Raw genomic sequence first — 15,904 nt, 5'->3', positions numbered from 1 at the left:
GAAAAAATGTTTTCATCCATTTTGAATATTTTTCTTTGGAAATTGTACGTTTAAACACGCAGACTACCGTCGTAACAAGAGATAAAGGATTTACGGATTTAAATATTCTAATTTTCTTGATAAATTTGTCTTTGTTCTACTTTTATCAATTAGATTTCTTAACGAGTCAAATTGAAATTTATCGTATCTAAAGATTCGAAAGTTCGTTCCAATTTTGATTAATTTTAAATCCGTTTCTCATTGTAAACTAAGTACACTTACTACACTCTAACAAATCATAATGAATTCAAAACGATCGCGCATATGAACACTTTGTGAAATAAATAATTGTTCGATGCATACAATTAATTCGTTCGATATCTAGAAAAAAAAATTGAAATGATCAGAATTGCGTAAGAATTTCTTATACCAAGTATTACACAATGATCATTACGTTCTAAATAATTTATCACTCATTTATTAAATACCAACGAAATAAAACGTTTAAATTTAATGTTGACCCGATGAACTAGCAGCCATTTAAAAATTATAATCCGAAGTAGAGAGGAAAACATATAGACGGACAAAGGCAGAAACAGAGGGTGAAAGAGAAAGAAAAAGAGAAAGAGAAAGAGAAAGAGAAAGAAAAAGAGAGAGAGAGAGAGAGAAAGATAAAGAGAAGAGGTTCCTCTCTTCGTATCCGGAGGAACAGTTAATTGTGAATTGCCGTCTAGATCCTTAATGGATCGTCAGCGACGTGAACAATAGCCAAACAAAGAGAGAAAAAGAAGGACGTATAAACGCGCACGCGAGATGACGATGAAGGGGATAAAAAGAGTGAAAGAGAGGGACAGAAAGAGAGAAAGAGAGGAGAGAGAGATGAGTGAAAGAGATAAAGAGACAAGAAGCAGATTCGAAGCAATGCGAATCGGTGGAGTTACCCGCAGAGCAACGAATAAGAAGAAACAATTGGATGCTGGAACGGCGAGTAACGAGCGCGAAATTGGACCGCACAATGTGCCTCGTTAATTGTCCTGGCATTTCGGCGAGAGCTTTAGCTCTAGCAACAACATCAACATCAACATCAACACCAACACCAACCAACACCAACACCATCAACATCGCTATCAACACTAGAGCACCAACTGAATAACCATCGTGTATATATATATATATATATGTACAGAGAGATAGGTATATCAAATTTGTATGTAGAAATAACTCGTCCAATGTTCCGCGTAATTTCGTACGAATTTCCCTGAAAAAGCAATTTGTTAACAAATTACATCCACTTTCGGCTAATGTTTATGAATTCATTCGATTATTCCGGTATATAAAGAAATTAAGCAAATAACCGGATTAACACGTTTCGCTGGATAATCAAAAGAGCGATCTTTCAACAAAGCTCGATTTATCGTAATATTCAACGATACGTTTAAACGATATGAAAATCGATTAATATCTTTGATCATAGAGAAAAGAGACAATGTAAATTTATATTATTTCATTTGATCGAAATCTATCCTTCGCTGTTAACTCTCTAAGTAATTTATGCAAGAACCCTAGCGAATTTACCATGCTAATTATGCAAGACCGAAGAGTCACCATCTACTACTTTCTCGATTCATCTTTGTGTACAGTACGAGCGCATGCTAAGGTGTTACTGACGAACGAAGCTTAATAATCGTTCGTACGCCCACGACATCGTCATTAACTCTGTTTCTCTATACGAACAAGAGAGAGAATAGAGAGAATAGAGAAACAGAGAGAGAGAGAGAGAGAGAAGGGAATAGAGAATAGACAGACAAGACAGGGGTTGTTCGGGATAGACTTGCCAAGATATTCCAAGTTTCATTAGGTCCTAATCAGACATCCATCTTGTTCCACCTAAGCCTAAGATAGTTATGCTTCCTCATCGAACTTAATTATATCTTCTTTATTTTCTCCCTCTTCATCTTTTTATAAATAATATTTCATGAAAAAAAAAAAAAAAAAAGAAAAAAGAAATGTTATTCTTTCCGTCTATCTATCTGCTACTCTCTCTCTCTCTCTCTCTCTCTTTTTCTCTCTATAATTTCGATTTATTTGTTCACTCTACCGATATTATTACAATCGATTGAAATAGCTATTGAATTCGTCGTTCTCCATCAATCTCGACACTTTTTCTTTAACTCCTCTATCCTCCAGGAGAAGAATAAATATCGGTCCATCGAAATTTCACTTATTTTATTTTTACTTTCTCTTATCTTTACTTTATTTCCTCGTTCGGCCCTTCGTAATTATGCCTTTTCCGTTAAATCGTTAGATGCCAACCCTTTTCTTCCGCTTCTCGATTTCTCGACAGAGAGATAGATAGAGAGAGAAAGAAAAAGAGAGGAAAAGAATTCTTTCAGACAAATATTGTCTTTACGCCATTTCTATATCGATCTCTCTCTCTCTCTCTCTTTTCTCTTTCTCTCTGTCCTTCTTCTTTTAACTCATCCTTAAATTATTCACCGTCTCTCTTTCTTTCTCGTTGATCGAAGATCGAGGAAGTAATGTTGAAGGTTAAGATGAAACGTACAAAAAAAAAAAAGAAATGAATTCGATGAGCAAGAAAAGGGATGGGAAAAGTGCGAGGGAAAGAATTAAGGGAGAAGTAGGGAACGAGTAGGGGGTAGGTCGAGAGAGAACAAGAGAAACAAAAAGAAATGAGTGTTTCAGGCTCCAGTCAAGAAACTTTCCCAATTTATCCCGCAATCCCATGGTTCAGTGACTTTTTAAATTGCTAGCGAGAGATATCAGTTCGCTATCTTGTCTCGCAATCGCGATCGTCGTTACGCGCATTTGCACGATCAGATGGTTTCGCAAACGACGGAGAAAGCGTTTTCGTCGGGACAATAAAAAATTTCGTCTTCTTACGAAAAACTTTCGTAGCCAGTGTAAAACAAAACGTTATACGCAGGAGATGAGGAAACGAAAAAGATAAAGAGAGCAAAAAAAAAAAAAGCGACGTAATAAAATTAGAGAAACTACGTCGACTTTGAGTCACCAACCAATTCGTTTCGCAATGATCTAACTATCGTCGAGTCGTAAATAATTTATTATGATTATCGTTGTTGTTATTATTATTATTATTATTATTATTATTATTATTATTATTATTATTAATAATAATAATAATAATAATAAACGCGAACGCTCTGACGTTTGATTACTTTGTTATATTATTACTAGTATATACGTTATAATATTAATTGTATAGTATTAATTATAACATACATATAATTAATAATACCTGCTGGGAGATAATTATCTATGCATTAATATCTTTTATATACAAATTTTCTATATCCTTCCCTATCGAAGTTTCTACATTTTCTTGTTCCATATGAAGCTTTTGTGTCTATAAAAAAGAAAGAAGAAAGAAAGAAAGAAAGAAAGAAAGAAAAAGGAAAATAACTTGTACTAGTGTAATTAAAAATAACATTATCAATTATTATCGAAATATTTTGAATACGAGATTTCTTTTAGAAATTCGTTCGTTATCTTCTTTTAAAAATTTGCATTCGTAGAAAAACAAAAAGAGTGATACACACGCGCGCGCACATATATAAAGAGAGAGAGGAAGCGAGGACAACGAGAGTGAAAGAAAGAAAGAGAAAGAGAGATGGAACAAAAGGATGAGTGCAATTTCAAATATAAGCTGTACGACTATACACCCAATCTAAAAATAATCGCGAAAGATAGGATAGGAAAAGGAAAGAAGAAGAAGAGGAAGAGGAAGTGGAAGAGGTGAAGGGAGGTGAAGAGAGAGAGAGATGTGCACGAGAGGTACGACTCGCACGCGAGACGAATTTATTCTCGTCGTCGACACGCTCTCCAAACTCGAGGGCCCTCGATCCCGGTTTCGCGAGGCTCGTCGACTAAAATCCGGCTTACGAATAAATCCGGACGTGCGAGTCCTTCGATTATAACTCCCACGTGACGATGACGACAACGACGACGACAACGAGGACGACAATGACGACGATAACGACGTATCGTGAGAATCACAAAATTATAAAAAAAAAAAAATAAAAATAAAAAAATAAAAATAATTTATTTTTTCTGAGACAATTACATATATATATATATATATATATATATATATATATATAGGGTACAATATGTATTTTTTAGACATGTATATATATATATATATATGTATATACGCACGATTATTTTTCTAAATATTAAAAAAAAGAAAAGAAAGAAAGAAAAGATTTTAAACGAACGTTCTATGTTGACGAGGGGAGAAGGAACATCGTAATGATAATTATTTGACTTTGCGATGATCTTGAACTTTGTGTACTCCTAAATTAAAAACAATTGAGTTGAGTCACACCGATAGAAAATGTGTAAATATATTCTTAATAATGGAAAACATGTAGAAACACGTTTATAATGGTGGCACGATTATTACAAAGAAAAAAAACAGGAAAGGATTTTTTTTTCCGTATATACGTATACACACGTGTACTATTTACTTTAAATGATATATTTGAGAAATGTTAATGTTCGAGTAAAAAATGGAAATAAATTTAGTGACGAAATAATTGAAATGGTCAAATTTTCAAAATACAGATACACACACACACACACACACACGTCTGTATTTTAGAAGATAAACAAAGTCAAAGTATCACGTCTCGATAAAAGATAAAATATAAATAAGACGACATTTACTGTGCGAACAAATACATACACGCGTAATATCCGAATTGTTTCGATCCGTTCAGAAAAAAAAAAATTAAAATAAAAATATATATATATAAAAAAAAAAAAATACGCTCGTATTATCACACAGTTATTAAATAAAAGATATAAAACGTATCTGTATACAGAGAAGGGGGTAACTGAAAAGGATCTTTCCCTAAAACTCGGCTATAATGCACCGGTTGTTCCATCGAGATAAGGAAAAGGAGTATACTTCGAGCATTATGCTATTGCTAAGTCATAACAGAGGAAAAAAAATCAGAAAGAAGAAAAGAAAGAAAGAAAGAAAAAGAGAAAGGAAGTTTGCATTGAAGACTCAACTTGCCTCGAATACAATGACTTGTCTTATTAGCGAGAAGGTAAATACCTACACACACACACACACAGACGTACAAACATACACATACACACATATATGTATATATGTGTATATATATATTATACAATAAATTGTCGAGTTCGTCCAAACCTCCTCCAAACGTTGTTTCATCCATTTCGTTCGTCCTTCTTGGATGAATATACTGAAGCTTTTTCTCACAAGGTCATTGACCTTCGTCGGCGTCGTCGTCATCGTCGTCTTCGAAGAAGAGAAGAAGGAAAGAAAAGAATGAAAGAGTGGAAAAGAGAATGAAAGAAAGAAGGAGAAAAATAGAGAGAGAGAGAGAGAGAGAGAGAGAGAGAGAGAGAAATAGATAGAAATATTCTACCATTAAAAGACAAATTCCTTTTCGTTATGAGAACGCTGTGTACCCGGAAATACATAACCAATGTATTCACTTAAGAACGGATTAACGTACAATCTAGACAATGTAAAAAAAAAAAGAAGAAGAAGAAGAAGAAGAAGGAAAAGCGAAAGAGAGAAAAAGAAAGAGAAAGAGAAAGAGAATGTGAGAAAATCGTGGTCTGCATTAACAACAACAGCAACAACAACAACAACGATAACAATAACGTTCATCAAATATCATTATCGAGCACTAACGAACGTCGGAACAATCTCAGGATCATTTTTAACCATAGATCATTGTATAAGAGATTTAACGATTAATCTTACGATTTAGTCGTAACTCCACAGGAGATGATGCATTCTCTGTTCCATCAGCGTACACAGCGGGAGAAGAAACGATCGAAGATACGAGATTAAATCGTTTTAACACCTTTTTTCCTCGGCAACGACCCTTTTCTCCCAACCTCTTCCTTCTCAACAACGTAGACTAAAGATAAAATAAGGCACGTGACTTTATATCGCAACACCAACGTTATCCTTATGTTAGACACCAATTATCGTCTGTATCCGTTCTACCGAGAAAAAGGGTAATCTGGTTCTCGATAATCTTGTGAAATGTTACGAACGATTAGATCGAAACTTCTCGACTATCTCTTGATGACTAAATAAAGATGTTAAGTCCAAGTAAAACGATTAATAATATAAGGATTAATTTTTGTTGAACGTTGATTAGGTATTAACATTGACTTTTTAATCGATATGCTTGTAATGTAATTTTTTTTAATTAATTTATTGTTATTATTATTATTATTATTGTTGTTGTTGTTGTTGTTGTTGTTGTTGTTGTTGTTGTTGTTAACTTCTATAATTATTTTCAGCTTAAGAATGACTAAGGTTCAGTCAAAGTAAGACGAGTATGTATCGGATGATTAAGCATTGAAATAGTTAATTGTTTTCGAATTATGAACAAGTAAATAATATGGCTCTTTTAAATGCATATATATATATATATATATATATATATATATATAATCGTGAAATTGTAATATATTTATCCATGTTAATATTTGATTTAATATATATACATATATGCAAGCAATGTAATTTTGAAAATTAATTTATGATACAATTTTTTGTTCTGGTATATCTTTATATATCAAATATCCTATATTATACTTAAATAATAAATATATTATTAGTAATAAAAAATAATAAATAATTAACAAATAAAATATCTTTGCGTTATATTTTATATTTTCCAACTATCGCAAGTACTTATACGTAGAACAAACTCGAGTTCACAATAGAAATTAATCGGACGTCCGAATTTAATGAACACAATTTGACCGAACGTTGTACATTCGATGAGATCGTAATTTTGTGTGAATAATCGAGGGTGTTTGACGCCCTCTTTTTTTTTTTTTTTTTTTTTTAACAATCGACTGTTCGTGGCCCAGGCGCGAAATCGTTTAATTTGTGTTCCCTCTCGCAACAACGAGAACGAACATATACTCCCGGGACTTTTCTCGCTAAAAAGCCATCGTGCGAATCATCGGTACCAACGTAATTTCAATTACGTGCGACCGCCGTCTGTTCGTCGATCGAATGACAAACGTTAATTGGCGAATGAACGAACGACGAATTTAATATGGATACGTTGTGGTCACCGTGAGCTAACTTTCCCCTCTAACGACCCTAACTACTACATCGATACCCCTTTCCCCATATCTTTTATTTTTTTTTTCCTTTTCTTTTTCCATTCTTTTTCTCTTTTTCCTCGTTAATACCTCGTATATAATTCGCACACGTGTCGCTTTGATTTTATTCGGAACATAAAACTCACTGAAATTTTTAATCCATTTTAATTAGCGTGATATTATGTATTCTCTCTTTTCTGTTGGATACTATTATTCCGTTCGTTCTGTTCCAGTAAAGATTTAATTGGTCAATTCGTTACTTTTTACATCAATGTTTCTTCTTCTTTTTTTTTTTTTTTTTATTTTTATTCTGCTAAAAGTCGATTGGACTTGGTGCAATTTCTGTTCTTTCTTTTTTTTTTTTGCTTTTTTCTTGTTTGCTTCTATAAAACTAAATTATATAATCTTAAAGTTTTATTTTTAGGCTGGTCTAATCACGTAAGTAATAATATAACTGCGATAGTTTTAATATCGTTATATAAATATTAGTATAAATACGATAGTATATATTACTCATATACTGATATAATTATACTATACTAAATATAACTAAACTAAATAAACAACTCGCCATTATAAGTTCCTGACGAAAAAGTGAAATTGAAAGAAATACAGATGCGCATACACGTCGATATTCGAACTAACAGAGGACTTAGAAAAGATTAGACAGGAATAAAAAATTGTAAAAGATGAATAAAAAAAAAAAAAAAAGAAAGAAAGAAAAAGGAAATCATTAACACGATCTAATCTATCAAAATCTTTTCTTCTTCCGACAACAGTCTGCATTTTCTTATAGTAAACGTTTATATGTATGAGGTCAACTCGCTCCCACAGAGTGTACCAGCAAGTATCTACAACAGCTATATCGTGTCTCGATGGAAAAATAATACGCGAGAGGGTATTATGCGTCGCATAACAATTAGCTCATACACCGGTAAAGAAACGGTGTATGAGCACTAACGATGATTCTATTCGAACGAAGCTATAGTAAGTTCGCGCGGTTTTGACCTCTACCTCTTAAATGATACGTACATACATACACATCTAAGATACACGATGATCACCGTTACATTTACCATTAAATTACGATATCGAAGTATATTCGAAGTATGACCGAATAATTTAAAAATTGAGAAAGAAAAATTTATTTAAACAAAATGGAAAGATAAAATTATTCATTATATTCAGACTAATTATATTATTAAAAATCAAATTATTCTTTCGAGATTTATGATCAGGCTTGTAGTTTTATCATCATACGATTTATATATATAATTTATTATTATATATTTAATTTATTATAATTAATTATATTAAATTTTATAATCATATTAATTTATATAATTATTTATAATACATTTTATATATATATATATAAAAACAAATATATATATAGTCTCGAAAAAAAGTGATTGATTCTCAAAATAATCTAAGAATTATCGACCAGACTAGAAACTTTTGACCTATCTTCTAAAAAAAAAAAAGGAAGAAGTTTTTTTTAAATAGAATCAAAAGAAATCGACATCAAAGTAGAAACGAGCCTTTTTTACTCGTTCGTATCAAAGAACAGTAATCGACTGCTGGAATTGACCCCTCCCTGAAAGCAACAGAAAGAGAAAGAGAGATAGATACAACGTCATTGCTCTCGTGTACACACGTTACACGTGCCGAAGTAGTTGCCGTGGGAGCAGCTGGGCAGGTGAATGTACTCGCGAGCACATAAATACTACGATAGTGTTAGTGTGATAATGGTGTGTCACACTCTGCGGAGAATGCCCTAGAGTTCGTATCAAAACGGAAAGTCTTTTCAATTAATATTCTTTCACAACTTTACAATTTCTTTCTAATATATACATACATATACATATATATATATATATATATATATATATATATATATATGAATGGATAGGTCAAAAGTTTATAACTAATTTTAAAAGTCAATTATTTATTTTCGCAACTTGCCAGATTAATCTTCTCTTTTTTTCTTTTCTATTTCTGCAAATTATAAAACCACAAGTATAAAAACTTTTTTGTAATCTGAAAATAAATAGTTAGCTTCAACAGTTTCGAAAACGAATAATTGATTCTTTTTTTCTTTTTTTTTTTATTTATTTATTTTTTAATATCACACAGGAACTCTTGACCCCATTCTGTATTGGAAATTACATATCGTTCGTTTTCTATATTTCATAACTGAGTTTACGAACATATTTATATATATATATATGTATTATGTGTGTGTGTATGTGTATACATATATATCTGAAAAGATCAAATCGTAAGTCAACCGATTGAGAACGATCTCGATAACATTACATGTGGCAATATTGTATTATCTGAGAGTCCTTCCACTTCGTATCGTGTATCCTTCTTCCGCTATCGTGATATCTTTATATCCATCCTTTCTATACGTATAAAAGTATATACACGAACACATAATGTTTCATATATATATACATACACATATATATCCCATCTCTCGTTTTCTAATCGTAAGACGATCATGGTTCAACATTATGATAGACGGAGTAGTCTGGCAATGAGATATCTAAGTACGTGCAGCACGAATCTAATGCCTATGTCAGTTTAAAGAAGGCAAGAATAAGAATGAGAGAGAAAAAGAAGGAAAGAGAAAGAAAGAAAGAATAAAAGGATAAGTAAAAAGGGTCCAAGTAAAATCCGAGGTTCAATCTTGTTCAAGATGGAAAAGAAGGAGAAGATGCAAGAGAAGAAGAAAAATGAGAAGGTTGAAGATAGAGAGCAGAGGTTAACGAGATCCTGATACTTGAGGTGCTGTGTTGCGATCGTTGCAAATGTTGCTCCTTCTTACTACCCTTTGAGTAGTGTCTATAACAACTAAGGACATTACTATTTTTAATGTATATACATATGTACATATATATTAATGTTTAAGTAGTATAATTAAATGTTTAACTATCCTATTAGTTGTAATAGTATAATTAAATGCATCGTACACGCAGAGTCGACTAAATGTTCCTAGCTGTTTTGTAAATATTAATTTCTCCTTTTTACGAGAATCTTTCGTTCTCAATTTTCTTAGTTTAGTTTTTTAATTTGTTTACTTATCTTATTTAAAATTACTTTTTATTTTTCCATTTTTTTATTCTCACTTATTTAGATGATATAAAATCATAAGAGTTATATTCTTAAAGCGTAAAAGTCTAAAGTCTAGCTCTTGAAAAAAAATCTCGAGAAAAACAAAAAGGAATTATTTTCAAAATCATTTAGAAATTGTTCATCTACCACCACACACACACACACATACACACACACACGTGTGTCCATTTATATATATATATACATTTTTATCTATTTTATATATATATATATATATATACATTTTTAACTATTTTAATTTCATGTTTAAATAAATATAAAAAAATATTAACGATAATAAACAATTAGAGTTAACTTTTTTAATGCATTTTATCACGATATTCTCTCGGCGTAATAAATATACGTACAAGAAGTTAAGCAAAAGATAGACGTAGGAAAACGAAAAAGTTTGTCGTAAGTATATATGCAGGCTTCATTTTATTTTATTTTTTATTTTATTTTATTTTATTTCAAAAGGCAGGAAGGAAGGAAGGAATAAAAGAAGTAAGGAAGTAAGTAAAGGAAGGAAGAAAGGAAGGAAGGAAGGAGGAGAACTTCTTGGTGAACACGAACGTCGCCGGTACTTTGGAATTTATGAGCTAACGTCAATAAAACCTCCGGAGAAACTTTCGATATATCTAAGCTAGCTTCTCTCTCTCTCTCTCTCTCTCTCTCTCTGTCTGTTTTTCTCTCTCTCTCTTTCTCTCTCATCAAAAACTTGTATCCTTAGATAAACCGAAACTTGAAATTCTCATAACTCCTTCGTATCTTTCTTCTATCAAAGGATTAAACTCCATAAAGTTTCCTTCCCCGTTTCGATTGCTAATTTCAATATTCTTCGTTATATAGTACCAAAGACTAGAAAGAGATGAAAGATTTTCTATGGAAACTTTTATGTATCATACATATATATATATATTTTTAATTATATACATATATATATTTATTTATATGTTAAAGAAAAAAAAAAAATACTTGTTCTTTTGTTATCCCGAAAAGAACATATGTATCACTTGTACACATACGAACATTTTCGTAACGTCGTAGATCCTTCTTCCCTTCGATCTTTATGTCGTCGACAGAAATCTCTAACAGTACTCTAGACAATGAAATAACTTCACGAAGGGGGAGACGCTGTAAGATAATGTCATAAATTCTCTAGGTGACACTATTGTGTATCTTTGTCTTGTATCTTCTTAGACTTGCAATTATCTGTTGTATAAAGAAAGGGATTGAGAGAGACAGAGAGAGAGAGAGAGAGAGAGAGAGAGAGAGAGAGAGAGAGAAAGAAGAGAAAGAGAGAGAAAGAGAATGATACTACCACTTAATCAATAATATCACATGTACAAAATCTAGGATATAATTCTGATCAAATATTACCATTAATTTTCTCTTTGATATCATTAAAAAATAGATTTACGATTCTTTTTTATTAAACGATTCTAATTAAATAGGAAATTAAAAAAAAAAAAAATGAATAGATATATACACAAGTCGATAATATATATATTTCATTGATTAAATCGAATTTATAAATCGATCATACCCTAAAAAAAAAAAGAGAGAGAGTGTATGTGCGTGAGTGAGTGAGAGAGAGAGAGAGAGAGAGAGAGTGTGTGTGAACTGACCTACCGCTACTCTTCGTCGACACAGCGAGGACGTCACGTGACTACGGTATCTTTCGCGATCATTTTTTTTACCACGACAACGAGGTCAGTATCTCTTTCTTTCTCTCTCCCACTCCCTCCTCCCTCCCTCTCTCTCTCTCTTTCTCTCTCAATAGAGAGGTTACGTAGATGACCGATTTAAAACGGCCAAAATCGACGACTCGTTGCTCCGTCAAGATGGCGTCCGTACTACGAAAGAATTTTTGGTGACTCTTACATCGAGTATGATGTAATGTGTTTACGATTACACACGCATATACTTGCGTACACGAACAAAATAATACAACACCTAACTAAATATTCTTCTCGATTTTTCTTACTTAAATAATCCCTATAAACGTATTATTTTGAAAGGATAAAACGATAAAAAAAAAAAAAAAAGAAAAAAAAAAGAATAAAGATTCGGAATGACGACGAAGTAAAACGCTTTCACTCGTAGTTGTCGGTCGTGAAGATTCTTCTGAAAACAAGGAAAGCGGTTAGCTGTGCGATCGATCGAAGGAAAGGTTAAAAGTGTATATAAGTTTGTATGTACGCGTGTGTGTGCGTGTTTATGTGTACATGTATGAGAGAGAGAAAGAAAGAAAGAAAGAAAGAAAGAAAGAAAGAAAAGAGAATAAGAAAGAAATACGGAGAAAAGGAAACAGAATAAATAAAAAAAAAAAAAAAAAAACTCGAGAAATCGTATATCTGGACATTTCTGGATTCAAGGAAACTCGAGTTCGAGAGACATATAAAATCTTGCATGAAAAGCTGGGTCGCAATGTAGATACCGTGTTCGTCGTCATCTTCTTCGTTGTCGCTTCGTCTACTAAGTACATCAATTACACAATTACACAATTACACAATGAAGTACAACATAAGTATGCATAATAACGATCGCGTCGATGAACTTTACTCGTTTTTCACGATGAAACGAAGAATGGTAGGAGAGAACGCGTGGTACGAACGCGATCATCTTTTCTCTCGAGTCTCGCATGAACTTCGAACGGCGTTTCGATGATATGAGAAACAAAAAGAGAGAGAAAGAAAGAGAGAAAGAAAGAGAGAAAGAAAGAGAAAGAAAGAGAGAGGGAGAGAAACTTGAAATCTTTATAAAACGTGTAATAAATCAATCAATGAATCTCTCTCTCTCTCTCTCTCTCTCTCTCTCTCTCTCTCTCTCTCTCTCTCTCTTTCTCCTTTCTCTTTCCTTCTTTAACTAATTTCTTTCTTACACACGTATGTATTTACAAATTACGTAAGCTTCGGATTAATGAAAAAATTATATCGTATGTACGTAGCTAGAAGCAATAGTATCAGAACGAAAAGAACAAAGGGTCATGAAACTCGACGTTAGAAGCTCGTTGAATCCACATCGAGACCGTTGAAGGACTTGCCTGCACTCTCTAGCCACCCACCCCTCCCTCAATCCTCTCTCCTATTCCCACCCCACAAACAACGATCTCCCTCCCTTCCACCCTCTCCTTCCTTCCCTCGCTAACTCGCTACCTCTTACATCTCTTTCTTTTCTTCCTTTGGTCTACCCACTTATGTACGAATCTAAATATATATATATATATATATATATATATATATATATATACGTATGTGTATATGTGTAATACGAAACATTTGAAATATTACGAATAACAATAACAAAATGTTTTATAAAAAAAAATCTTCGATAATAATTTCGGATAATAAATACACTACTGTAATATTCTAACGTAATCCTAAAGGTGAAGAAATATTTATAAACAGATATATTTGTTATTATACGTGTTTCTGTTAGATTTGTATCGTTTTTTAACCATACCCTTCGATCGATCTTCATTGACGAAATAAACGATTTCCATCTTATCTATTGATTCGTTGACGATGATCTAGCAATAATACGAAATGAAGTACTTGGTTACTTCGGATTATTAAACGAATCTATTATGTTATATTATCGTACTATTATTCGAATATTATTCGAACAAATATTTTCTCGGCAGAGATATAGCTTATTGAACGATCGATATAATATGTACGCATTCATAGTTTATATTACGAAAGCATTATTAATGTAACCCTAATACATATGTATGTAAAACGCAAATTTGGATATTATATGAAGTTGTACGGATAAACGGAGAAATGTATCGATCGATTACGTGAGATAAATTCGTAGTAATCTAAAAAAAAAAAAAAATCAGAGGAAAAAAAAAAAGGAAAAATTGAAAAACTCACCGCAAACGTTGAGCCATCCTTCTACGCGGCAAGGATAGTCCAGCTTCATCGTGGTCCTTTATTCGACGGCTAACACCGTACGATCTCGATGTGATCCCGATGAAAATCCAAAATCCAGCGTGTCTCAAGTGCGCGCGCGCTCGCTCGCGCGCACTATACACACGCACCGCACGTACACGCACACGCAACGCGCGTACACCACACTGTGCCACCCGCCAACGACGAGACGATATTCTTTCTTTCTTTCTCTTTCTCTTTCTCTTTTTTATCTTCTTTTCGTAAAAACGTAGAACGAAGTTACGTTGAAAAAGTATAATATCGTATATTACCACAGGGAAAATATAACTACGCCGATAACGATGTCGTGCATCCTTCCTAATTCACCTCCTGTCCTTCGATCACTACTCACTACTACACCGTATTCACCCCCCCTTGTCTATCTTCTTTCGTCTCAAAGAAAAAAAAAAAAAAATTCGGAACGGCGGACGTTCGAAAAGAAAGGAAAAAGAAAAGAAAAATAAGGAAAATTAAGAAACGAAAAAAAATAGAAAAAGAGAAAAAATAAGAATCGCTAATAGTCCGTACAACGTCGATCCGTCGACGTACACGCGCGCACGTACGAGTAATAATCGCGCACATATACACATATACACACACACATACACACACGATGCACGCACGCACGTACGTACACACCGATCAACGGTTTAATAAAGTAACTTTTGTACTTGTACGCACGAAACACGAACCAACACTTCCGTGGACGAACACCGACCGACTGAACGACCCTCGTGCGGCCTCGTTGCCAGTCGAGCGCCACCGACGACGCTATCCCCACCACTCGCGTCCCTCCTTCGCCCCGCCCCCCATCTCGCGACACCCGCTACCGACGATAGGCCGACTCGCGCACTCACTTCTACACTTGTCATAACGAGAAATTATTTCTTCTTTCTTTCTTTCTTTCTTTCTTTTTTTATTTTTTCTTTCCTTTTCTACACATGTAACTTCATACACATTAGTTTCGTCGTTGTCGATGAATATAACTAATAAACTCGCGTAAACGATCGCAAAGATAGAATTTCTCTCTTGGAATTTCATAAAAAAAATTCATTTCTTTCGTTACTTCGTTCTTTCACCAACATCGAATTTGTAATAAATTTTCATCTCAGAGATGTAGACGATTTCTTTCGACAATTGTTTCTTTTTCTTTTCTTCGTAACAACTATGTACCATACGAACGTTTCGTACTCGATTCACGATTCACTTATACGTATTTATACACGATCTTTTATACTTGATTTAACATTTTTTTGAGAGCACGTATGTATAATTCTCGTTTTTTATCGAAAACGTATCGATTCATGTTAAAAACAAGGATATTATTATATTAAACGAACGCGACGAAGCGGACTCCGAGAAGAAGCCGAAAACGTTAAATTCGAGACTGCTACTTTCGATAATCGAAATAACACTCGAAGCTTACACGAAACGATACTTGTTTCGATAGTATACCAAAGCACCACCTGACGGAGAAAGATATTAACAGTACTATCCAAAATGGCGCTCAAGGGACAGGTTGGTCAAAGTAAGTAGACAAAAAATAATATTTTTTTATAGAATTAAAGCACGAATAAATATGTTCACGTAACGTCACACGTATAAAAGAGCATAACATCGATATTGGAATCGTCGAAAATGTAATTTGTCGATGGTGATAGATAACTTTTAGACGATTGGGGCGTATACGGGTCTGGATGACTTCATCC

General features: G+C 33.2%; 1 protein-coding gene across 2 annotated transcripts in view; it reads left to right on the top strand.

Moving 5' to 3' along the window:
- The first annotated feature begins 15,587 nt into the window (after window positions 1–15,587).
- Window positions 15,588–15,904, top strand: part of LOC122631546 (protein ROP) — a 6,585-nt gene continuing 6,268 nt past the window's right edge. The window contains exon 1 of one of the 2 annotated variants that reach the window (XM_043817382.1): window positions 15,588–15,723. In XM_043817382.1, coding sequence (XP_043673317.1) covers window positions 15,696–15,723 — 28 coding nt within the window. In that variant the 5' untranslated portion in view covers window positions 15,588–15,695. The remainder of the gene's footprint in view (window positions 15,724–15,904) is intronic. The other variant, XM_043817381.1, reaches the window with a different exon arrangement.

This window comes from Vespula pensylvanica, chromosome 9 (genome assembly GCF_014466175.1).
Source record: "Vespula pensylvanica isolate Volc-1 chromosome 9, ASM1446617v1, whole genome shotgun sequence".
Classification (NCBI taxonomy): Eukaryota; Metazoa; Arthropoda; class Insecta; order Hymenoptera; family Vespidae; genus Vespula; species Vespula pensylvanica.
This window is presented reverse-complemented; position numbering and strand designations above follow the sequence as displayed.